This window comes from Sus scrofa, chromosome 15 (genome assembly GCF_000003025.6).
Source record: "Sus scrofa isolate TJ Tabasco breed Duroc chromosome 15, Sscrofa11.1, whole genome shotgun sequence".
Classification (NCBI taxonomy): Eukaryota; Metazoa; Chordata; class Mammalia; order Artiodactyla; family Suidae; genus Sus; species Sus scrofa.
The window spans coordinates 106,366,186-106,391,723 of record NC_010457.5 but is presented as its reverse complement, the minus strand read 5'-3'; the positions used below and the strand labels follow the sequence as shown (position 1 = coordinate 106,391,723).

The following is a 25,538-nucleotide window of genomic DNA, read 5'->3' as shown; positions in this document are numbered from 1 at the left end:
AACTCAGCTTCCTTATCCCTTTTCTTAGAGGACAAATTAAGTCTGTAAATGTCTTACCAATTGAATAATGTGCCAGTGGTAATTTTATTGATGCATTTACCTGATCAGCTTTAAAGAATATATTTGAATAGGAAAAGACTTCTTGAATTATAAAAATCCTTTACTCAAAAGGTAGTGGTTTTTTTTTTAACCTTTCTTTTAATTGAAGTTTGGCCAGTGAATTTTTACAGTTGTGTATATATTCAGGTAATCACTATCCAAATCAAAACATGGAGAATTACCAACACGCTAGATGACTCCCTCTAGGCTCCCTTGAAATCAGTAGCCTCCTAAAGGTGATCACTGTTCTGTCAGCCAAAAAAAAAAAGTATTGCTGATAGGAAGAAAGTTTTACTTGTCTGGATAAAAGATCAGACCAGCCACAACATTCCCTTAAACCAAAGTCTCATCCAGAGCAAGGCCCTATCTTAAATCCTATGAAGGCTGAGAGAGGTGGGTATCATGGTTTATGCCTTTCAAATACTGAGCAGTAATCTTTTGTATAGATATACAGTAATTGGTTTAATTATTCCCCAACTGAAGACTGTTTGAGTTCTTTCTAGTTGACAGTTATGAATAAAACTGCTATAAACATTTGTGGCCAGTTTTATATGAACCTAGGTTTTCATTTTTCTTGGGTAAATACCTAGCAATGAGATTGCTTATTCATATACATTTACCCATTGTTTTTACATGCTGTTGCCTATCCTGGAGCCATAGTGATTATGTTATCTTTTAATTTTGTTTTGGATCACAACAGAGGTTGTTCTATTTCTTACTCCTCTATCAGGTTCCTTTACTTCTTTCAGGAAGATTTTAGAGCTAGAAGAGAGAGACCTTAGGGATCATTTGGTACAGGAGTTTGCAAACTATAGCCCAACAGGTAATTTGGTTGTGGCCCATTTTTGTACTGCAGAGAGTAAGAATGATTTTTACATTTTTAAGGGTTTTTTTTAGGGGGGCGTCTTTTTGTCTTTTTATGGCCACACCCACGGCTTATGGAGGTTCCCAGGCTAGAGGTCAAATCAGAGCTGTAGCTGCAGGCCTTTGCCACAGCCACAGCAACACGGGATCTGAGCTAGTCTGCAAGCTACACCACAGCTCACGGCAACGCCAGATCCTTAACCCACTGAGCGAGGCCAGGGATCAAACCGGCGTTCTCATGGATCCTAGTCGGATTCGTTAACCACAGAGCCACGATGGGAACTCCTTTAAGGGTTTTTTTTTTTAAACAAAGAAGAATATGCAGCAGAGACTATGGGCTGGAAAAGCTAAATTTTTTATTTTTTGAACCTTTATCAAAACACTTTGCTGACCTCTAGTATAACCCCCTTAAAGTGTAACAGAGTTACAAAAGTAGATTAACTGTCCCCATATGAGAGTTATTTCCCTCTTTCTTTCACATGTTCCTTGTATTAGGGATAGACATTATACCTGGTTTGAGGATTCTGAGGAAGATATTAGAGATTTCAGAGTATTAGTAAATGACCCATGGACATTATTTAAAGATTGGATGCTGAAGAAAGAGGTGGTGAGAATAACCTACTGTGATCTTTCTGACTCCAGAGCTCTTTTAACTAACTTCTGTATGCAACATGTTTGTCAACTGGGAGAATTTTTAATTAGTAATATTCCTCAAAGTGAAAAAGTAGAACAGGTGGGGAAGTGGCAGAAAATGGTGGAAAGATGACAAATTTTGGAGTAATACTTGGGTTCAAACTCAAATCTGCTGCTTATAAGCAGTATGACCTTGGGCAAGTTATCTCTCTCAGCTTCAATGTCTTCATGTATAAAATAAAAAGGATTTGGAGGAATGTTGTAAAGAAAAGTCAGGATATGAAGGCTAAATCACCTGGCAAAATATCTGGCATATGGGCTTCAGAAATAAAAGCTATTATTATTTCATTTACTCTAAACGGAAAATTATTATTTCATTTACTCTAAACTGAAAATGCTTTCCATTTTGGGTATCTTTCATTTCTAGACTCCCATAGTGACTCTCTCTGGCCACAAGGAAGCAATTTCCTCGGTTCTGTGGTCAGATGCTGAAGAAATCTGCAGTGCATCTTGGGACCACACAATCGGAGTGTGGGATGTTGAGTCTGGCAGTCTGAAGTCAACTTTGGTAAGACTTGTAAATTCAGTACTTCTTTGCTAACTTTGAGCTTTTAAATGTAAACTTCTAGAGATGGTTACTTTTACTCCACCCTGGTTACATGTTCTTTCTTTCTTTCTTTTTTTTTCCCAGACAGGAAATAAAGTATTTAATTGTATCTCCTATTCACCACTTTGTAAACGTTTAGCATCTGGAAGCACAGATAGGCACATCAGACTGTGGGATCCCCGAACTAAAGGTAGGTGGTATAAATCACTGGAAGAAAAATGGGTGAATCCATATCTCTTCTCGCTAGATACAATTTTCTACACTTTTTTTGGGAGGGGGGGTCTGTCTACTTATGTAAAATTCAATAATTGTTATATTTTTTTGTCTTGTGCAGATGGCTCTTTGGTGTCACTGTCTCTAACCTCACATACAGGCTGGGTCACTTCAGTAAAGTGGTCTCCTACTCATGAGCAGCAGCTGATTTCAGGTTCTTTAGATAACATTGTCAAGCTATGGGATACAAGAAGGTAATTCCTATAGAGAGAAAATGAACACTGAAATGACTATCCAAAAGCAAAAGGGTAAAAACTTATTAATCGTACACCCCGAAATGATACATATTGATATTAAAAGGGAGGCCAGAATCAAAGGAATTTTCTCAATGTTAATATGTTGTTTTTTGCATTGTGAATGAATTTAATTCTGATAGTTTATCTTTTACCAAAAAACAAAAAATTTAGAAGTTTGTGAAAACCATCTTTCTGACCTTGTTGTGAGGTTGTGGGTTTGATCCCTGGCCTCGCTCAATGGGTTAAGGATTCTGTGTTGCTGTGAGCTGTGGTGCAGGTTGCAGATGCGGCTCGGATCCCGCGTTGCTGTGGCTCTGGCGTAGGCCGGTGGCTACAGCTCCGATTTGACCCCTAGCCTGGGAACCTCCATATGCCGCCGGAGTGGCCCAAGAAATGGCAAAAGCACCAAAGAAAGGGGAAAAAACCTTAATTTTAATATAAATGTAATTATGGAATTGGAAGGCCAGTGATCTGAATGAATGGAACTGTGGTCAAATTATAAGTTATATGTTAATAGAACGTTGATATAACTAACCAAAGATACTGATATATGCAGAGGGCCTCCAATAGAATGCATATACAATTTATTTACATATTTCTACAAGCTAAATGGAAAGGTGGTAACCAGATACCTGTTTGTTGTTGTTTATCTTACGTCTGCATTCTGACATCCTTGTTACACTACCTTATGATACAGGATTTGTTAATATCTAGAAGGTACACATATTTTAATTGGACACTTTGTGTAATAATTAGCATATAGTTGGGGGGGGTTGTTTGGCTGCACCTGCAGCATGTATAAGTTCCCAGGCCAGGGATCACACCTGCACCACAGCAGTGACAACATCAGATCCTTAACCTACTGTACCACCAGGGTATTTCCAGCATGTAGTTTTTGATGATAGTAGTAAGTGCAGTGGGGGACTTAAAGCAAGGAAAGGGGCACTTCTTTGGGGAAAGCCTCTCTTTGAGAGTGATATTCTAGTAATGAATTGAACAATATGAAGGTATGAGCCATGCACAGATCATGGCAGATGTAGCGAAGCAGGACATGAGGCAGGTAGTAGTTGTATAGAACAGGACCTTATAGGCCATGGCTAGGAATTTGAGTTTTATTCTAAGTGTGATGAGGAAGGCTTTGGAGTTTTTGAGTAGAGGGGCAAGAATGGAGCAGAGGGACTATTATTATAATTCAAGAGACAGATAATGGTGATTTGGGTCACGGTGATAGCATCTAATGCTATCTAGGTATATGAGATTCTAGGTATATTTTGAAGTTAGCTCTGACGGAATTGGCTCATGGCTTGAATACAGAAATAGGAATCAAGGATAATGCTCATATTTTCTGCCTGAGCAGCTGGGTGATTAGTGGTGATATTTACTAGGCTGGGAGGTAATAGAAAAACAGGCTTATGAGGGAAAATCAAGTGTTTTGGTTGGTTTAAATTTGTAGTGCCCATGAGATTCAGGTGTCAGCCAATTGGATGTACATATCAAACTCAGGGGAACAGTTTGGGCTAATGATGTAAATCTGGGAGTTATAAGCGTAGAGTTGGATAGACAAAGGATATATAAAACCATGATTTGGAGGTAAAAGAAAAGTAGTCAAGGAAATGTAAAAATAGGCCTAATTACAAATAAAGAGCATCTTTTCTGAATATATTCTGAATATATTGCAGTAAATCTTTTTAGTTTGCTAATGATACAGGAAAAATAGAGATCAAGTAAATACTCAGAATTTTTAGATTAAGTGGTAATTGGGGCAAGGATGCTCAACTAAATTCAGAGAAGTGTAAGTGATTATTCATATATATTTATTTAATACTATGAAATGAATATAACATAACATGTTAATATTTTCATGTTTTAGTTGTAAGGCTCCTCTCTATGATCTGGCTGCTCATGAAGACAAAGTTTTGAGTGTAGACTGGACAAACACAGGGGTAAGAATTTATTAGTTATTGGTAGAGAAGAAACTTACTGGAATAAATCTGGTGTTTATGTTTACAGACTTAGTTTCAGTATATCTGATGTTTATAATTCTGTGTTCTAAGTTCCATTAATACTACTAAAATTTCAGTTTTCATTTAAAAGAAGAAAACATTGTCCTTTAATATTAGGAAAAATTTGGTAAAATTTGAATATTTACTATTTAATATTGGTAAAATTTGAATATTTCAAAACAGCTTTTGTCACATGAGTATTTTAATGAAATGTTTTAAGTCCCTAAACTTGCTGCATCAGACTAATTGGATCAACGTATTTCCCACTTAGAAAAATCCTATATATTTGGATTATAAAATGTGTTTAAAGATTTACGATTTCATTATTTTTATGTGTGTGTATATATATATTAGAGGCTCTTACTGCCTAAGAACGCTTCGCAAATACAGATCCTAGGGCTATTTGAATAATCTGTAATATCCATTTACCTGCAAATATGCTATGCTTGAAAAACTTAATTTTCCTAAATAAGTAAAACTATATTACCCTTCAAACTTTTAATTTTATTACATTTCTTAGCAACTGCTTCATAAAAAGTACAATAGTACGTTATGTTTTAACCAAATTATAATTATCACACTTGAACTGTTAATATACTGTGTGTGTGTGTATATAATGATACATATATATATATGTGATATAGTTGTGAAATTTAATGCAGTTGGCCCATTTAAGTGTTAACTCTCAGTGCACTTCAATGGCTCATCTGTAATTCCTTCTGTAATCAGAATCATCAGTGTTTAATTAGGTTTAGCTATCACATCAAATAATTGTATTTACTGCTGTGTTTGTGTTTTTTTTCCCTCTTCCTTTACGCAGTTACTTCTGAGTGGAGGAGCAGACAATAAATTGTATTCCTACAGATATTCACCCACCACATCCCATGTGGGGGCATGAGAGTGAATGATAATTTGACAAGAAAGATTCCTTCTGTAAATGAAATCGATAGAGAATTCTCAGATTACATCAATGCAGCTGTAGGAAGCAGCTTTTTAGATTAAAGGTTATGTACTGTTTCACCCTTGATGGTAGTTATCACTGTCTTTTTATTTATTTTGTATTTATTATACAACAGTTGTGTTTGTTAAGTATAAAACCTGGCCTGCATTCTCTACCTTATGAAAACCCTTGAGATTAAAACTGGGTTTTTAATTTCTTTTTTAAAGGTGTTGATTTAAGATTTGTTTTTGAAATGCTATAAAAGCATATATTAAAAATATAGGAATTGTTCAGACTATCATATCTGGGGAGAAACTTTTTAACATTAACTTTTCCCCAAAAAAAGCATCTTAAAAAACTAATAAACTTTAATAGAGAAAAAATTCAAAATATAATCTGCATTTGGTAAAATAAGTGATGTCTATATAATATTTTTTTAACCAAAGTACATTTGATTTACAGTGTTCTTTCTATTTCTGTTGTACAGCATACATATATGTACATTCTTTTTTTCTTTCTTTTTTTTTTTCATACTATCTTCCATTATGTTCTAACCCAAGAGAGTGGACATAGTTCCCTGTGCTGTGCAATAGGACCCCGTTGCTTGTTCATTCCACATGTAACAGACTGCATCTACTAACCCCAAACTCCTTATTCATCCCATTCCCTCCCCACTCCCTCCCAGCAACCACAGGTCTGCTCTCCATGTCTGTGAATCTGTCTCTGTTTTTAGATAGGATCATTTGTGCCATATTTTAGATTCCACACATGAGTGATATCATATGGTATTTGTCCTTCTGTTTCTGACTCACTTGACTTAGTATGAGAATCTCTAGTTGTATCCGTGTTGCTTCAAGTGGCATTATTTTGTTCTTTTTAATGGCTGACTAGTATTCCATTGGATATATGTACATCTTCTATATTTAAAAATTAATAAATTTTAATAGAGAAAAATTTTGAAAAATAATCTACATTTGGTAAAAATAAGTGATGTCTATAATAAAGTTCTTTATAGGCATTCAGAACATTAAATGTTGCCACTTAATTAAGAATTCGTTGAAATAGTTTACGTGAAGTACTCTGTATTAAATATACAGCAGAATCCTTTAGAAATAGCATATAGATCTCCTGGTAACCAGGAATCTCTCTCCTTATCCTTGTATATGGGTAAGAATAGATTCCTTAGACAAAAACTTTCCGTCAGTATTAGATGAAAACATTCTAAAACTTTTGTGGCATTAGCTTTTATCTGAATTCATACCTTATATAAAGTAAGTGTCTTAAAATGTGACTTTAATGGATTGGTGTTTCTCAGCAGAACACTTTAGCCTCTAAGTAATATGTGGGAAATAGTTTGGTCTCATCATTAAATTCTAATGCCATGTATCTCACATGATGTTCCTATCACAGAGTTCCAGAAAACAACTGCTGTAACTTGACTGCAGTTGAGAGCCAGATTGACAGTGGATCACACCAAGTGGGAGATTAGTTCTCTTAGGGGTAGAAGTCAGAGGCAGTCCGGTTTGGTTTTGTGGTTTTGTTTCATATTCCTTAGGGACCCAGGCTCCCTCTACCCTGATGATAGGGTCCTCATTCTCACACAGTCCAAGAGCCAGAGCTCCAGGTATATTCATTCCTTAAGAAATAATATATTTTAATGCCCAAGAAATGAATAAAGGTAGTCGTAAAATTCACACACAAAGTCTGTTTTTCTCCTTTGGGGCAGACAGGTGTAGATTTCATCATATCTGCAGTCTCTGGAAATCTAAGTTTCAGAGCACAAAGATGACTTTATAGTGCTGTTCTGGGTGGTCTCCGAATGAACCTTGAAGGCAGAGTTATTTAAAATCTCTTGTAACTCACCCAGTGTACTCCTCACATGTAGCATGCATACACGAATGGTTAAAGATGCCTATTTCTTAGATAAAGGACAAGCAAGGAAGTGGCATCAAGTACTAGTCCGTAGCCTATTCATGGTTTAGGCATTCTCCTTTGAAATGAATTAACATGAGTGACCAAGTGTCTTAGAGAAGGATTGTCTGATAGATTTCTGCCACACTTCTCTTCTTACATAACTCAAGTGGTTAGATCTTATTCCCCAAATCAGAACATGAGAGGCCAACAGAAGCCTAGAAGATTTTAAGTCCTCTTAAAACGTAGCTCTCTCCTATTCCCCATCCTCCAAGTTTTCTTTAAAAGTAGGAGTCTCCCTTGGAGTTCCCGTCGTGGTTCAGTGGCTAACGAATCCGACTAGGAACCATGAGGTTGTGGGTTCGATCCCTGGCCTCGCTCAGTGGGTTAAGGATCTGGCATTGCCATGAGCTGTGGTGTAGGTTGTAGACGAGGCTCAGATCCTGAGTTGCTGTGGCTGTGGTATAGGCCGGGAGCCACAGCTCTAATTAGACCCCTAGCCTGGAAACCTCCATGTGCTACTGGTGCGGCCCTAGAAAGGACAAAAAAAAAAAAAAAGTAAGAGTCTCCCTTTCCATAGTCCATTTTCCTCCATTTTAGATGCACCAGAGACGAGGGGCTTACATAGGCTTATTTGCTCCTAAGACTCACTTTGTGAAATGATAAGCACTGCTTTCCTAGCGTTGAGAGAGGTTTGAAAAAAGACAGTGCAGTGTTCAGGACCTGCAGACCAGTACAGTGTGATTTATGCTGTCTTGCCATAGTAATGCAGTTCATTAACATGTGGATACTTGCTCTTACCTAATCAAAAAAAGGTTTTGTGTGTGTGGTTTTTTGTTGTTGTTTGTTTGGCTGTGCCTGTGCTGTGCCCAGGCCAGGAGTCAACCTGAGCCACAACAATGACAACACCAAATACTTAACTGCTAGGCCACCAGGGAATTCCTTAAACAAAATTTTAAGAAATTCTTAGCATTTAAGAACAGCCTTCCTAATTTTAAAGTTAGGCTCAAAATACTCCCTAATTGCTAAAAAAAAGTCAGTTTGAGGAATAAGGCTGACCTTCCACCAAGTACCAGGGTCTCTGATGGGGTGGGGAAAAGGGAAAAAAACACAAACATGTGTAAGACATGGAGAGTACCTTCAAAAAGATCACATTCTGGGAGTTCCCATCGTGGCACAGTGGAAATAAATCTAACTAGGAACCATGAGGTTGCAGGTTCAATCCATGGCCGTGCTCAGTGGGTGTGGGATCTGGGGTTGCTGTGAGCTGTGGTGTAGCTTGTAGATGTGGTTCAGATCCTGCCTTGCTGTGGCTGTGGCGTAGGCCATCAGCTGTAGCTCCTGATTGGACCCCTAGCCTGGGAACCTCCATATGCCACTGTATCTAAAATGGAGGAAAATGGACCAGGTGCAGCCCTAAAAAGAAAAAAGAAAAAAAAAAAAATCACATTCTCACATGGGAGGTGCTTAATTAAAAGTTACAACACTGTCCTAAATGCAAAAAAAAAAATGTAAACCTAAGGTAGAAAGGAAACAGAAGGGAGCAATTTGCTTTGCGTGGAGCAAGTTGGCTGTCAAGAAAGGTATGTAGAAGAGTGACGTTTGAGCCAGATTTGGGCAGATAATTGGCTGGGAAGATGGTGAAGCAGGTTATTTTTGGCAGGGAAAGCAGCCCAGAGGCATCAGAAATGATAGCACAGAAATACTGTGAAGGAAGAAAAGCATAATATTTCTTCATATGTTAAGAAGTTTCATTTTGTTTTCCTCTTAAATAAAGCTGCCTTCTAGGTCTTATCTAAGATATAATGATCTTATATTGGAAATTATGAAAATTAAACCTTGCTGTGATGATCACCTAGAGATTATTAAGGTAGAAATTTGAGTGACTTAAGATTTTTATTCTACATAAAATGTTTTATAGCTTTTCTGAGTAGATAACCAATATTTGCTTTTTCATATCCTTCTCTGAGTTTAGAGTGACCATTTTGCAACTGTTATCAACAGTGCATAATAATTTATTGGAATGCTAGCATTAACGGGGAAAGAACAAATAAAAGTTTAAATTGACATAAAATACGCATAATTGCACAAACAGTTATGAAAGGCAAAACATACTATCTGGGGGTTTCTCATAATAACACCGAAATCTGTCTTTTAAGAATACTTTTGATGTATTATACTTTTAAAAAATCAGTTGCTTATAATGAGAAATATTAACCTTTGATATATATTACCATAGCTCCTAAAAGGGAAAAAATATGACACTTTAAGACTATGCATGTGTTAAGGGATACTCAATATCTTTTTTTATTTAAAAAAAAAAAAGCCACTAATTGGAATCAGGTTTCATTAGGCAATTGATATCCAACTTTGCTAATCAGAAACTGCCAGGTAGAAAAACAGCAAGAACTTATAGTCATTTTAATACTGACATTTTTGCCACCACAGACTTCCAGTAATAACCATATTAATAATGTAAATTATTATTTTGTTATATAAGCCAAATCTATCTTGAATACAACTTAGTAGAAAAGGGGTTTGGGGAGTTCGGTTAATAGAATTAGATTGGCTATCTTTGTTCCAATATTAGTTCCACCAATTCTCAGTTTTGAGGAAGTAAATCATTTTCTGGTGGTATCTACAAAAACAGCAGAAAACTTTCTTACTATAATGTTAAGTCCTCTGACATAGGTACTGAATGATGTATGTTTTAAAGAAGGCAAATATGTTAGAAAGTTATTTGACCAGATTTCATACAGCCATGAATGGCAGAGTAAGAATCTGAATTTGGATTTATCTGAGTCTAGAGCTCAAGTTCTTAACCAGTGCATATTCTGCCTGTTCTTCAGTCATGTGCACAATGATTTTATACATGGAAGGAAAAAGTGTGAACATGTCTTCACCCACATGAAAGAAAGGTTATATATAGGCATTTATGGTACCAAATTACCATGTTATGTTCAGCTTTGCATGTTTTTGCCTTTAAAATTAATTTTAGTATATCACTAAATGTATTAGCAGAATAGTATGTAAATGTGCTGTATTTTCATATAGGAATTGTATATAAGCAAAAAGGAACTTTAGAAATTATCCTGTTACTCATGTCATTTGAATTATCATGTTATTCATGCTATTAAAGGAAACCGCAGCCCAGGCAAGTTAAATACTAGTGTGAAGGTTTATAGTCAGTTAGTGATAGAGGTAAGAGATGTGCTTCTGAGTAATAAAGACTACAGAGAAATGATCTTGTTAGGTATAATCTGATAGAAAGTCACGTCAAACAATTCTGTGTATAGTTATATGCCTGGGACTTATGTTAATACTAAATACAGTTCAGTGGTTGTTTCAGGGGGAGGAAATACTTCTTTATATGTCTGTAACATTTCACATTAAAAAATTCATTTCAATAATCCTGTCTAATTCTAGCCTTATTTGAATAAGCAAAAATGCAGTATGGGAGAGCAAGCATGCTTACCTCACCATATATAAGTAATTTGTGCATCCGGGAAGATATCGTCTCCATACTCTCAGTGACTGCCACCAACCTGTGGCTTCTGGCTTCCGTGATAAAAATCAGATTATCAAGTGGAACACCTTGAAGAAATGGAGCTATGTCCATGATGTCAGGCTCCATGACATCAGGTTCAACAGATCTCTAATCCTTCAAAGTAAAACACTACAAAAGGGTAGAATTCCTAATGTTTTCTAACATGAATTGAGATTTCATTGGGGAGATTAACCAGAGGTTTGCTTGGTGCAAAAATAAAAGTAAAGATCACTGCTCTCTGTATCATTGCTCCCTGAGAAAATCAGGACTCCAGGTTGGGATCCCAAATTTGTGGAGCTTCACACATCAAGCCATGTAACGATCTTTAAGTTAGCTTGTAGAAGCATACAATGGAGGAAAACACTATTTATACTACAATAAGTCTGTTAATAAGTTGATAGGAAATAAAACAGCAGTTCTATAAATGTATTTCTTTTTCATTGTTTGTTTTTTTATTTTTATGGCCACACCTGCAGTATACAGAAGTTCCTGGGCCAGGAGTCAAATCGGAGCTATATCTGTGGCCTACTGCCACAGCCACGACAACACCAGATCTGAGCCGCATCTACAAACTACGCTGCAGCTTGCCACGATGCCAAAACCTTAATCTACCGAGTAAGGCCAAAGATCAAACCTGCATCCTCACAGAGATAATGTCAGGTCCTTATCCCCTTGAGCTACAATGGGAACTCCTCTTTGTACTTACTAATGAAATTAAGTTCTCCCATATAAAGTATTTTAGTGGTGTTTAATCCTTTCATTTTCTAAAAAAATATTGTTTTTATGAAACACTAAATTTTAACTACTGCAGCGGCCTCATTTGTTAAGGGAGTAGTACAAGGCCCTTTAAATGGTTGCTCATCAGCCCACCACCATGAGTAAGGAGACCTGCCCTGGAATGTCAGTAGCTCTAACTTGTTTGCTGACGTCTTTCCTATACTGGGCCCCCTCCTTGCACCCTTTTCTTAGTGACATGTGAAGGAAAGTGATTATGTGTAAATGCTACATTATATGGAGGTTTGGAGATCCCTTTTGGTAATTTTCCCTCATTAAGTGAACAAAACAGGCCTGGCCCCAGAGTTACTACGCTGACTTCGTTCTAAGTTCCTTAGAGGCCCTTTCTCTACTTCAGACTGAGCTGAAGAAGCTATTAATTTAATGTCCTCCTGAGTTAAACTTCCTGTTGGAAAAAGCACTGTCTAAAATATCCCAAGAAACTTACTATGGTGCCTATTAATAATCTGAAAGTCACCTTGTTTACCATACTAGAATCATTTGTTCTTTGGGGAGAACTTTTCTCTCAGCGGATGAATACTGTATCCTTCCCTTGTCAATTAGCTATCTTTCTTTTCATTGAATAAACATTGATTTGGAACCAAGTATGCATTAGACACTGTGCTGAGAGAGAAGGCTAGGGAAATGCATACAGTTTTCACTTTGGGGGAACTCAGTATCTAAGAATGGAGCTAGATAAATACTTATAATACAGTGCAGCTGCTGAATGAGAGTAGACGTATGCATTCAGGAGGGACTACCAAACTTGGCCTGAGCCAGTCAGGAAAGATCCAAGGAAGAACAGCAACCACCATATTTGGCAAATAAGAATTCTTACCATTTTAATCTGGACTCTTGAGAGAATATGAGGAAACCTGAGGATTTTTTCCTTAAAAAAAAAAAAAAGGCCAAAATTCTGCATACTATTTCATATATTTACCTTGAAACGCTACATATTTCAACGTAAGAATCCCTGGTCTAAAGGCATCTTAATATTTTCAGTTTCAATTAGCTGTGTGTGTACTATAAATAACCTACCCTTTCTCCTATTCTAAAACTACTTTTTTTTCCGGTTTTTAAGGTAAGTGCTTTATAATATTCTAGACTCTCACCTCATCTTTTTTTCTTTCATGATCTTACAGACCTTAGTTATTACCTGAAGTGTAAGCTTTTTTTCCTTGCTAACCTATATGCTACAGTTGCAATTAATTCTATTTTGTAGTTTTAGGAAAGGTGATAATATTTTTTTGAGCCACCTTTAAAAAGAAAGCACTTTTGACATAAGTCGTTTTACACCCATAGCAGTTTTACTTTTGCCTTATCTACAATTTTCCCCGTGGGTTTTGTTTGTTTGTTTTGGTCTTTTGTCTTTTTGCCTTTTCTAGGGTCGCTTCCTGCGGCATATGGAGGTTCTCAGGCTACGGGTGGAATCGGAGCTGTAGCCGCAGGGCTACACCAGAACAGCAACATCCCCATACAAGCCGCGTCTGCGACCTACACCACAGCTGACGGCAACGCCGGATCCTTAACCCACTGAGCAAGGCCAGGGATGGAACCCACAACCTCATGGTTCCTATTTGGATTCGTTAACCACTGAGCCACGATGGGAACTCCCCCCCCCCGGGGTTTTTAAGCACAAATTTTACATTTGACTCTTGAAGATTTTTCAAGAGTTATGTATGTGCGTATTTGAGGCCAGTTGTTAACAGCTGTTAATCCTCTAAACCTTTCAATAGAAGTTTAATATATATAGCACGTGAATGTTTTCTGTATGCCCACGCTGGTACTGAGAAACGCCTGAGGACTGAGGAATGACCAGGGCTCAAAAGCTTACATTCTCGCAGGGGTGGCACCGGACAGGTGCAGTGCCGGTTCAGAGGAAGCGCGGGGAGGGAGGGATCCGGGCTCCTGGCTCCGAAAAGGAGTGGAGAATTCCCTCCACTTCTCACGCCTTGAAGGTCTCCTACTCAATACCTTATCCTGGTGTTCTGAGGGGTGTGGTGTTTGTCGTTTCGCTTTATTAAGTAAAGAGGAATTCGGGAAAGGAGGAACTGAGAGGGTCCCGGAATTTCTTCAAGAACCAGCCGAAAGTCGGGCCCCCGCGGGGTTACGCGAGAGCCGAAGCGCCGTGGAAAGTGCGGCTTCTGCGCGCGCCCGGCCGCGGGGTTTAAATCTCCCGCCTCCCGCAGCGGGAGCCCGACACCTCCACGCTCTGGTGCGGAGGGGCACCAGCTGCGGGAGCGGCCGGGCGGCAGCGGCGCTGGGCTCGCGGGCGGCGGCCGTGGGAACGGGCGCCCTGGACCGACCTCTGCGCCGCCCAGCGCGACCGGAGGCGGAGGAGGAGCGGCGCGTCGCGGCCCGGCCGGGCGTCGAGGTGAGCGTCTGCGGCTCCCCTGACCCCCACGCTCCAGGGCGGCGGAGGGCCGCGCCCTCCCAGGCCAGTCGGGGCCGGAGGCCAAACCCTTGGTTCCTATGGCGACGCCCCAAGGTGGAGACGCAGCGGGCGGTGCCTGAGTTGAGCACAAGAGGGCACTTGGGGCCTCGCCGGCCTCCTCGGTTGCCTCGGGGAGCATGAGCCCTTCGGCCTCCCTCCCAGACAAGGTCCTGATGGGAGCTCCTCTGGGCTTAGTATCGGCAGATAGGGCCAGGAGTGGTTTTTGGCTTGGCTGGGTCGCCTCGGGACCAAGGGAGCATCCACCCACGCTCGTCCCGTTAGCTAGAGCGCAGGGCCCTGAGGCTTGTTTGGGTGATTTGTCTCATAGATGGAGATAACTTCCATTAGAGGCAGATGCTCTCGGCCCTGCGGTGCTTTCTTGCTGACCTCCTTTTCACGTCGTGTTTATTTTCATGTCATTATTTTGTAACGGGCATGTCTTCTTTAGGAAGTAAACGGTTAGCGATGGGCAAAAACAAAACATAAGTAAATGTGCGGTTTAAGATGAACTGCGGAAGGCACGAGCTCCCGAAGGGTTCAGCGCTCAAATCTAGAAGCCTGAGGCCTTTATCCCAGCCCCAGGCACCCATCCGCCTCGTGGAAACTCAGCTCACCTGGTCAGATGCCCAAATGCTGTCAGCGGTGAGATACCTGATACTCTGAGAAAGATGGAGAGGGGAAAAAATCCCTCCATTCTGGCAACTAACCCGCGATGCCGTGGATTTGCCAGTAGAGGGGGTGGGATTGTTTTTCATGTAATAGATCTTGATACATAGAACTTAAAAGCTCTCCTAAACTATGAGTCGCTGTGAAAAAGCCTATTGGGAAGATAACGTTTACCCATGGTTTTGGGTTTTCTCTAAGTATTTATGTATTAATTTAATTGGTTCTGACTCAGGCAACATACTGTAAAGTGATAGTACTCTAATCATCTTCACATCAATATTGATGGAGTAGCCAGCCACAGGTGCCTCATCCTTTAGTAGGAGTTGTTTATTCATTTATTGACCAAATAAGCAACCAATGGTATGTATATATTTAATCATATTATATTCGTTGTCTGTGCCTAACATCCAGTGTCCTTTGAAATTTCTGTTTAATAGTGCAGAATGATGTGCATATTGACATTGAAACGTGCAAGACATTATTCTAATTGCCAGTAATTGTCGTTAGATGGTTGCTCAGATCAGCCAGTCCAAAAGTGCAGTCTGCAGACATGAAACTGGTGGAAAAACTAGGAAGCCACATTTTTATTAGAAATATCTAGTATAAAACAATATAGCAAAATTTATACCAATACTGAACTAGGACCAAATCTCAAAATATTAACTATCAGATATAAAGCAATATTATTTTGTTCTACTATACTAGCATGCTTTGTTATTTTATTGTGTGGTACATACTATATTTAATTTTTTTTCTTTTCTTTTATGGTTTACCTTTCTCAGTACTCTGCCTTTAGCAACAACAGATGGAATATGTGAAAGACTTTTCAGTATGTCTATAACTGGAAAGATTTCATTATGTGAACTGGCTTTCATTATTTAATAATATGACATGTTACCTTTTTCCATTGTGTTGGTTTTTCATTCATCTGTTAGGTTTTTCCTTTTTTCTGAAGTCAGACTTTTCAAATTTCTGCCGGCATCCAATATTCACCTTCTATATACCTCATTATTGTGACACTGTTAACTCATTTGCAAATAACATTTTACGTTTTTAAATTTTTTTCTTGTGTGGATATAGTTAAGATTTTTAAAAAGCCAAAAGCTAAAGAACCACAATACATACTTTTACAACAGGCAACATTAACAACTAATATTGTGTTAATATTGTCATATTTCTTTCAAATATTTTTTAAATAAAAATAACATTTCCAGTAAAGCTGAGGTTCCTTTTCTGCTGCACCTATTCTCTTCCTGCCCACCATATATTGCTCATTTATATTTTTATTTCTTTTTTTCTTGATCAGTCTTCAAATGAACCAGCTTTTGACTGTTGATTTTCTCCATTTGCTTGTTTTCTGTTTTACTGATTTCTGCTCTTATTTTTATTATTTTATTTCTTCTATTTTGGATTTGCTACACTTTTTCTAACGTCTTAAAATGGAAGCATAAATAATTGATTTTGTATCTTTTTTCCTTTCATGTAGGCATTTAAAGCTAAAAGTTTTCTTCTTGAAGTTCCCATTGTGGCTCAGTGTAAACTAATCCAATTAGGAACCATGAGATTTCGGATTTGATCCCTGGCATCGCTCAGTGGGTTAAGGATCCAGCGTTGTTGTGAACTGTGATGTAGGCTGGCAGCTGTAGCTCTGATTCGACCCCTAGCCTGAGAACCTCCATATGCTTCAAGTGTGGTCCTAAAAAGCGGAAAAAAAAAAAAGACAAAAGTTTTCTTAGCATGGTTCAACTGTATCCCACAGCTTTGGGTGTTTTCATTATAATTTAGTTTAAAATATTTTAAAGTTTCACTGTAATTCTTTGATCCATTATTTATTTACACTTATTTTAGTTCCAGATATTTGGGGATTTTTTTTTAGGTAGATCATTGCTCTTGGTTTCTAAATTAATGTTGTTGGGGTCAGAGAAATACTCTATAAATCTTTAAATTTATTGAGGTTTTGGTGGGTTTTTAAAATTTATTTATTTATTTATTTTTCTGCCTAGGATAGGGTCCATTTTGGTGAATATTCCAATTACTTTTGGTGGGGGAAATGTATATTGAGCTGGTGGTGGTAGTGGTGGAATGGTCTATAAATGTCACGTCAAGTTGGTTGAGAGCGTTGCTCAAACCTTTTAAATCTTCACATTTGTTTATGTCTCCTTATTCAGTCAGTTACTCTGGGTGGGGGTAGTGTTAAGTCTCTAATTATGATTTTAGATTTGTCTATTTCTGTCTTCAGTTCTGTCAGCTCATTTTGTGACTTTGCTATTAGTCACGCAAACATTTAAGATTGCTCTTTCATTTGGGAGTTCCCACGGTGGTGCAATGGAAATGAATCTGACTAGTATCCATGAGGATTCGGGTTCAATCCCTGGCCTTGCTCAGTGGGTTGGGGATCCAGTGTTTCCGTGAGCTGTGTTGTAGGTCACAGACACAGCTCAGGTCCCTCGTTGCTGTGGCTGTGGTGTAGGCCAAAGCTGTAGCTCTAATTCAACCCCTAGCCTGGGAACTTCCATATGCCACAGGTGTGGCCATAAAAAAGCAAAAGCAAAAAAAAAAAAAAAAAAAAAAATTGCTCTGTCTTTTGATAAATTGACCCTTTTATTATTATGAAATGCTCATCTTATTCTGAAAATACTTTTTACCTGGATGCCTGTTTTGTCTGACATTAACATAAGCCTAATGATTGCTTCATATCTTTTGTATCCTTTTTATCTCATTTGTGTATTTTATATTTAATTTGGGTTGTACTACTTGTTTGTCTCTTCTTACAATTTATGCCTTTTAATAGTGTTATAGCATGCACTTATGTTTTTGTAATTGTTTTCTGTTTTTCGATCAGGCATATTGGTGTTCTTTTTCTGTTTTTCCATTTACTCTTCAGTCCTCTTTGGTGGGTTTTTTTGTTTTGTTTTGTTTTGCTTTTGTTTTTTGTCTTCTGTCTTCTGTCTTTTGCCTTTTTAGGGCCACACCTGTGACAGATGGAGTTCCCAGGCCAGGAATCTAATCAGAGCTCCAGCTCCAGCCTATGCCACAACCACAGCAACACAAGATCTGAGCTACATGTGTGACCTACACCACAGGTCACAGCAATGCCAGATCCTTAACCCATTAAGTGAGGCCAGGGATCGAACCCACAACCTTATGGGTCCTAGTTGGATTTGTTTCCCCTGTGCCATGATGGGAACTTCCTTCTTTGTTGTGTGTTTTGTTTTTGGTTTTGTTTTTTTTCTGGGCGGAACCCGCGGCTTGTGGAGGTTCCCACGCTAGGGAACTCCTGGCGTTTTGTTTTTTGTAATTCTCCACTTACTCTTTGGTCTTCTTTCCTGCCTTCTTTTTGGTAAAGTGAGTTTTATATTCTACTTATTCTCCTCTCTTGACTTTTTGTTTTACCTCTTTGTGTTTTTTTAGTGATTGTGCTAGAGATTACAGTATGCATCTTGAATTTATAACAGCCTGTTTTTCAAATATATTCTAGTACTTCATGAACAATGTATGAGTTTACAATCTATACTTCTAGTTACCATCTTATCTTTTGTGCTGTTACATATTTTACTTCTATATATGTTCCATGTTTTTATTATTTTAATTTTAAATAATCACCTTTTAGTGAAATTTAAAGATGCAGTGTAAATGGGTAGTTTTTGAAAATTCTTTTGTATTTATCAATATATTTTTACCCTTTGATTTCTCTCTTGCTTTCTATGGAACTGAGTTTCTGTATGTTATCATTTCCCTTCACCATAAAGAATGTTTAGAATTTTATGTAGTGCAGGTCTTGCCCAGGATAAATTCTTTCAGCTCTTATCTGTCTGAAATTTTATTCTGCTATCATTTTTGAAGGATATTGTCATGGATGTAGAATGCTTGGCCAACTTTTTCAGGGCTTAAAGATGTAGTTTGCTTGTTTTTTTTTTGTTTTTTTTTTTTAATGTCAAGCAGCTTCCTCTTCTTCCTACTGTTCTGCTGAAGCCCACGGAAGGCCACCATTATTCTATTATTCAGCATTGTTCTATAAATGCTAAACAATAGAATGAGATTCTGGATTTTAGTTCACTAGTTTTTTTTTCATCCTCAGCTTTTTAACCCATAATTTTGTAGGTTATTTAATTTATTCTCATTGTTAGGATGGGAGTGATGTTCTCTTGCAACTTTCTGAAGTGGAAATGGAATACCAGTGCATTACTGATTCACTTAATATTGCTTAAATATCAATTACTCCTATTTTTCACATTTTTTCTAGTTATTCTTAGATTTTTTTCTACAATGAACTTTTGACTTACTTTGTCTTTTTAAAAAGAAATATAACCTCTTGATAAATAATTGATATTACATTGAGTGCACAGATTAGAGACAAATGACCTTTTATTGAGTCTTCCTATCCAAAAACAAGATGTGTCTCTTCTTTTTAAAGGTGATTTTCTATATTAGTAGTGCTTTTAGTTTTCTTCATATAAGTTATTCATATTCAGGTTACTCCGAGGAATTTTAATAGAGATGAATTTTTTTCTTGCATTATTTTTTCTAATTAAATTTGGGAAATCAATAGGAAAACTGCTAAATTCTATTTTATTTTTTAATATTTTTTTGGCTGTGCCTGTGGCATGTGGAAATTCCTAGGTCAGGGATTAAATCTGTACCACAGCAGCAACCCAAGCCTCTGCAGTGACAATGCCAGATCCCTAAGCTGCCATGGAACTCTGGAAACTGCTTAATTTCATCTATTAATTTTATAACCAGCTACATTCTTCAAAGGTCTTATTGCCTTAGGTGTTTCGGTTATTCAGTCACATCATGTGTGAAATTATATTAATCCCATATTTCTTTTTTTAGTCTCATTCTATTGATTAGATTTTATAGGACGATGCTGAATAAGAGAGTAACGGTGGCCTTCGTTGGTATTGTTCCTCACTTTAATGAGAGTGCTCTTGGTGTTTTACCATTAAGCATTATGTTGTATTTGTGTGGGCGTGAGTGTGTGTGCCCCCTATTAAGGCAGAAGCCACATATTCCTGTTTCATTGAAGGATTTTTTTTTTTCTCCCCACATTCATGACACGTGAAAGTTCCCAGACCAGGGATCCAGATGCAGCAAAACGGGATCCTTTTTTTTTTTGTTTTTGTCTTTTTGCCATTTCTTGGGCCACTCCCGTGGCACATGGAGGTTCCCAGGCTAGGGGTCCAATCAGAGCTGTAGCCACCGGCCTACACCACAGCCACAGCAATGCGGGATCCAAGCCCCATCTGCAGCCTACAGCATAGCTCACGGCAACGCTGGATCGTTAACCCACTGAACAAAGCCAGGAATCATACATACCCACAAGCTCACAGTTCCTAGTCGGATTCGTTAACCACTGCACCACGACAGGAACTCCAAAACTGGATCCTTAATAAACACTTTGCCACACAGGAACGAACATGAAGGATTTCTTTTTAAAATATCAAGAATGGGTTTTAAATTTTGTCAAGTGCTTTTTATCATGAAAAATTTTCGTATTTTCCTTACTAACAGCTTAATAGTAGTTCTAGAGTTTTTTCACAGATGATATTTATCAAATTTTTCTTATTTTTACATTCTGTACCTATTATTTAAAGAGTGATGGAGCTCCTGTCATGGCTTAGTGGTCGACGAATCTGACTAGGAACCACAAGGTTGGGGGTTTGATCCCTGGCCTCGCTCAGTGGGTTGAGGATCTGGCATTGCTATGAACTGTGGTGTAGGTCTCAGACGTAGCTCGGATCCCGAGTTGCTGTGGCCGTGGTGTAGGCTGGTGGCTACAGCTCGAATTGGACCCCTAGTCTGGGAACCTCCGTATGCTGTGGGTGCAGCCCTAAAAAGAAAAAAAAAAGTCATAAAAGTTAACTTTTGTTTTGTTTGTTATAATCACATTTAGATTGGACTTAAATGCTTGCTGCTAACCCATTTCACCATTTACGTTTTATAAATTCTTGATTTTTAAATATATTTTAGTTGTATGGATTGTGGCTTCAAATAATTTTTGTTTTGTTGTTGTATCTTAAGAGGGATTTATGAGTACTGTATTTCTTATTTTTGTGTATCTTAAAAAAAAACTTTCTAGACACTCAGCCTGACTCAAATACCTAATTTGTTGATTCTAAGATGCACCTGTTCATATTTTCACACCTCTTGAAATCATTTCTGTAATCTTAACTTTTTTTTTTTTTTTTTGTCTTTTCGCATTTCCTGGGCCGCTCCTGCGGCATATGGAGGTTCCCGGGCTAGGTAGGGGTCGAATCGGAGCTGTAGCTGCCAGCCTACGCCAGAGCCACAGCAACGCAGGATCCGAGCCGCGTCTGCGACCTACACCACAGCTCACGGCAACGCCAGAGCCTTGACCCACTGAGCAAGGCCAGGGATCGAACCCGCAACCTCATGGTTCCTAGTTGGATTCGTTAACCACTGCGCCACGATGGGAACTCCTGTAATCTTAACTTTTAATGTATATGACATTTAAGATTTGATAGTTTACTTTGAAGCTCTTTTTTGTACATAGAGGTACGTAAAATAATACTGCACCTTTAGAATGATGATGTCTTCAACTGATGAAATATAATAATTGCACTTTATTACTTTACCAAAAAAATTTTTATATCTATAAGGTTGGCAAAGGTCAGAAAACTGATGAGTGCAGTAAACATAAACCTTCCTAAATTACTGGTACTGGGCATAAAAACTGGTACAATTTAGCAAAAAGAAAATAATTTCAAATGCCTGTACTTTTTGAAAATAATACATATATGTTTGTTAATTGCAGCATGTTTTAAAATAATAAAATTTCAGAAACAATCCAAATATACATGAGTAACATACTAGTGGAGTTTCTGTCGTGGCTCAGTAGTTACGAATCTGACTAGGAACCATGAGGTTGCGGGTTCGATCCATGCCTTGCTCAGTGGGTTGAGAATCCAGCGTTGCTGAGAGCTGTGGTGTAGATCGCAGATGTGGCTCAGATCCCCCGTTGCTGTGGCACTGGTGTAGGCTGGCGGCTACAGCTCTGATTGGACCCCTAGCCTGGGAACCTCCATATGCCACGGGAGCGGCCCAAGAAATTGCAAAAAAGACCAAAAAGAAAAAAGTACTGTGCAAATATACATGAGTAATATACTAGTTTAATAGATTATACTATATAATCTATACAAATGGAATGTTATATATTCATTAAAATTATATTCCAGCTAAGTAGAAAATTCCAGGTCATATTCTTTTTCCCTTATCACTATGCAAATTCCTCACTTTTATCCATTATCTAATGTTGCTGAGGAGATGCCTGAGGCCAGGATAAATTATTTAATATGTAGGTGGCCCTGTTTTTTCTGTATAGATGCTAATGGCATTCTTTCTTTACCCTTAAAATTCAGAAATATTCCATAGCAATTTTTTTTCCTTTAATGGCCACACTAGTGGCCTGTGGAGGTTCCCAGGCTGGGGGACTAATCAGAGCTGTAGCCGTTGGTCTGCACCACAGCCACAGCAACGCAGGATCTGGGCTGCACCTGCGACCTACACCACAGCTCACAGCAAAAACGAATCCTTTAATCCACTGAACGAGGCCAGGGATTGAACCTGTGACCTCATGGATGCTAGCCAGATTCATTAACTGCTGAGCCATGACAGGAACTCCCCCATAACATTTCTTATTCTTGATCATTCCCTGTGAGTTTTCCCTGGAACCTGAAGAACAGTTTCAATTTTCAGCTTTTTTACTTTTTATTTATTTATTTATATTTTTATATTTATATTTATTTATTTATATTTTTATTTATTTATTTTTTAGGGCCCCCCCGTGGCATATGAAAGTTCCCCGACTAGGGGTTGAATGGGAGCTGCAGCTGCTGCCTACACCACAGCCACAGCAATGCAATATCTGAGCCACATCTGTGACCTACACCCACAGCTCACAGCAAGGCCAGATCCTTAACCCACGGAGCAGGACCAGGGATTGAACCCACATCCTCATGGATACTAGGATGGCTAGGACTTCTAAAACTACAGTGAATAAAAGTGGTAAGAGTGGACATCCTTATCTTGTTCTTAATCTTAGCAGAAATTCTTTCAGCTTTTCACCATTGAGAATGATGTTACCTGTGACTTAGTCATATACAGCCTTTATTATGTTGAGTTAGGTTCCCTCTATGCCTACTTTCTGGAGAGTTTTTATCAAAAGTGGATGTTAAATTTTGTCAAAAGCTTTTTCTACCTCTATTGAGATGATCATATGGTTTTTATTCTTCAATTTATTAATTTACTGATTGATTTAAAAAAATCAATTGCATCCCTGGGATGAATTCCACTTGATCATGGTATATGATCCTTTTCATATATTGTAGGATTCAGTTGTTTAGTATTTTGTTGAGGATTTTTGCATCTGTATTCATCTGTGATAGTAGCCTGTAATTTTCTTTTCAATGGTCCTTTAATACTTCTGTCCCCTAGTCCAGACATGGAATAACCCACTCAAGGGAATGTTTGGGTCTCCATAAGAGGCACACTTATCTAAGACTCTTGTCCCACAGTTATCACAAGTGGTGGATAAGAGGTTAAAAAAGGATATTTTATTACTTTTGCTAAAATAGCTCTGTCCAGTCAAGAAAAGTGAACCAATCGTTAATTCACTAGTCAGGTTTCTCACTCCAGGAGAGAAGGAGCAAGAAGCTGGGAATATTTATGGAACATTTCTCCTCATAGAAACCAGAAGAGCTTAAAAGAAGCATTCACTACCTTAAACATAATGATCTCTCTTCTTCAGTAGTCTTCTTTGCTAGCCTGTGACATAGGGAGGTAGGTAGCAAGTAAGCTATTTCTTCCTTAAGTCTGGCTGCTATGACTTTACAGACACATGTTTTCAAGTTAGTTATTAATATTAGAATTGCTCTTCAGGGAGTTCCCATCGTGGCTCAGCAGAAACAAATCTGACTGGCATCCATGAGGACGCAGGTTCGATCCCTGGCCTTGCTTAGTGGGTTAAGGATCTGGTGCTGCTGTGAGCTGTGGTGTAGGCTGGCAACTACAGCTCCAATTCAACCCCTAGCCTGAGAACCTCCAGAGGCCATGGGTGCAGCTCTAAAAAGACAAAAACAAAAACAAAAACCAACAACAAAACAAAACAAAAGAATTGTTCTTTAGGACCCACTCAATTTGCCAAAGCCAAATCAGCTTCAGATTAGAAGATGCAGATTAGAAGATGCATGTCAGATTTGGACATCCTCTTTAAATATGATGCAAACTTCACTGTATCCTGGGAGTTCCCGTCATGGCTCAGTGGTTAATGAACCCAACTTGCATCCCTAAGGACTCAGGTTCAATCCCTGATCTTGCTCAGTGGGTTAAGGATCCGGTGTTGCTGCGAGCTGTGGTAGGTCACAGATGGCAGCTTGGATCTGGCGTTGCTGTGGCTGTGGTGTAGGCCAGCAGCTACAGCTCCAGTTGACCCCTAGCCTGGGAACCTCTATATGCTGCGGATATGGTGCTAAAAAAAATTCACTGTATCTGACATTTATTCATTGGTATCAGTGCTGTAAGGTGTGGCATTTTTTTCCCATTAAAGACCTGCTATAATAAATGGTGGGATTTTATGTATGTATGTATGTATGTATGTATGTATGTATTCAGTATAGTTGAGGTACAATATTCTGTAAGTTACAAGTGTACAAAATAATGATTCACAATTTTTTTTTGTCTTTTTTTTTTTTTTTTTTTTTTTTTTGTCTTTTCTAGGGCCGCTCCTGCAGCACATGGAGGTTCCCAGGCTAGGGGTCCAATCAGAGTTGTAGCCCACCGGCCTACACCAGAGCCACAGCAACGCAGGATCCGAGCCGCATCTGCAACCTACACCACAGCTCACAGCAACGCTGGAGCCCCAACCCACTGAGCAAGGCCAGGGATTGAACCCGCAACCACGTGGTTCCTAGTCAGATTCGTCAACCACTGAGCCACAACGGGAACTCCATGATTCACAGTTTTTAAAGGTTATACTCTATTTATGGTTACTTGAAAATATTGGCTACATTCCCTGTGTTTACAAGCTATTCTTGTAGCTTATTTATTTTGTTTATAACAGTTTGTACCTCTTAATCTCCTACCCATATATTGCCCCCCTCCTCTGTCCCCTTTGGTAACCATTACTTTGTTTTCCATGTCTGTGAGTTTCTTCCCTTTCTATTATATTCACTCATTTTCTAGATTTATGCACTGATTTATTTATTTATTTATTTATTTATTTTTTGGACGTACTCACAGCATATGGAAGATCCTGGGGCAGAGACTAAATCCAAGCCACAGCTGTGAACTACTGCACTGGGCTGGGGACTGAATCTGAGCAGTCACAGAGACAATGCCAGATCCTTAAACTGCTGCACCACAGTGGGAACTCCTCATTTAAAAATTTTTTATTCCACTTGTAAGTGATATCATATAGCATTTGTCTCCCTCTAACTTATTTTGCTTAGCCTAATACCCTACAAATCCATCCATGTAGATGCACATGGCAAAATTTCATTGTTTTTGGCAGAGTAATATTCCATTATATGTATA

At 38.4% G+C, this 25,538-nt stretch overlaps 2 protein-coding genes across 5 annotated transcripts in view; both read left to right on the top strand.

Annotated features, from left to right (window-relative positions):
- WDR12 (WD repeat domain 12) overlaps window positions 1-10,976 on the top strand; it is a 29,976-nt gene extending 19,000 nt beyond the window's left edge. For both annotated transcript variants that reach the window (XM_003133592.6, XM_013984400.2), the window contains exons 10-14: window positions 2,024-2,164; window positions 2,288-2,393; window positions 2,538-2,670; window positions 4,583-4,655; window positions 5,536-10,976. In XM_003133592.6, the coding sequence (XP_003133640.3) occupies window positions 2,024-2,164; window positions 2,288-2,393; window positions 2,538-2,670; window positions 4,583-4,655; window positions 5,536-5,613 (531 nt within the window). In that variant the 3' untranslated portion in view covers window positions 5,614-10,976. The remainder of the gene's footprint in view (window positions 1-2,023; window positions 2,165-2,287; window positions 2,394-2,537; window positions 2,671-4,582; window positions 4,656-5,535) is intronic.
- Window positions 14,151-25,538, top strand: part of ICA1L (islet cell autoantigen 1 like) — an 83,638-nt gene continuing 72,250 nt past the window's right edge. The window contains exon 1 of one of the 3 annotated variants that reach the window (XM_021075560.1): window positions 14,151-14,261. Coding sequence is in view for 1 of the 3 variants with exons in the window: in XM_021075559.1 (XP_020931218.1) it covers window positions 14,944-14,963 (20 nt within the window). In the remaining 2 variants the exon portion in view is untranslated. The other 2 variants (XM_021075559.1, XM_021075561.1) reach the window with 2 other exon arrangements.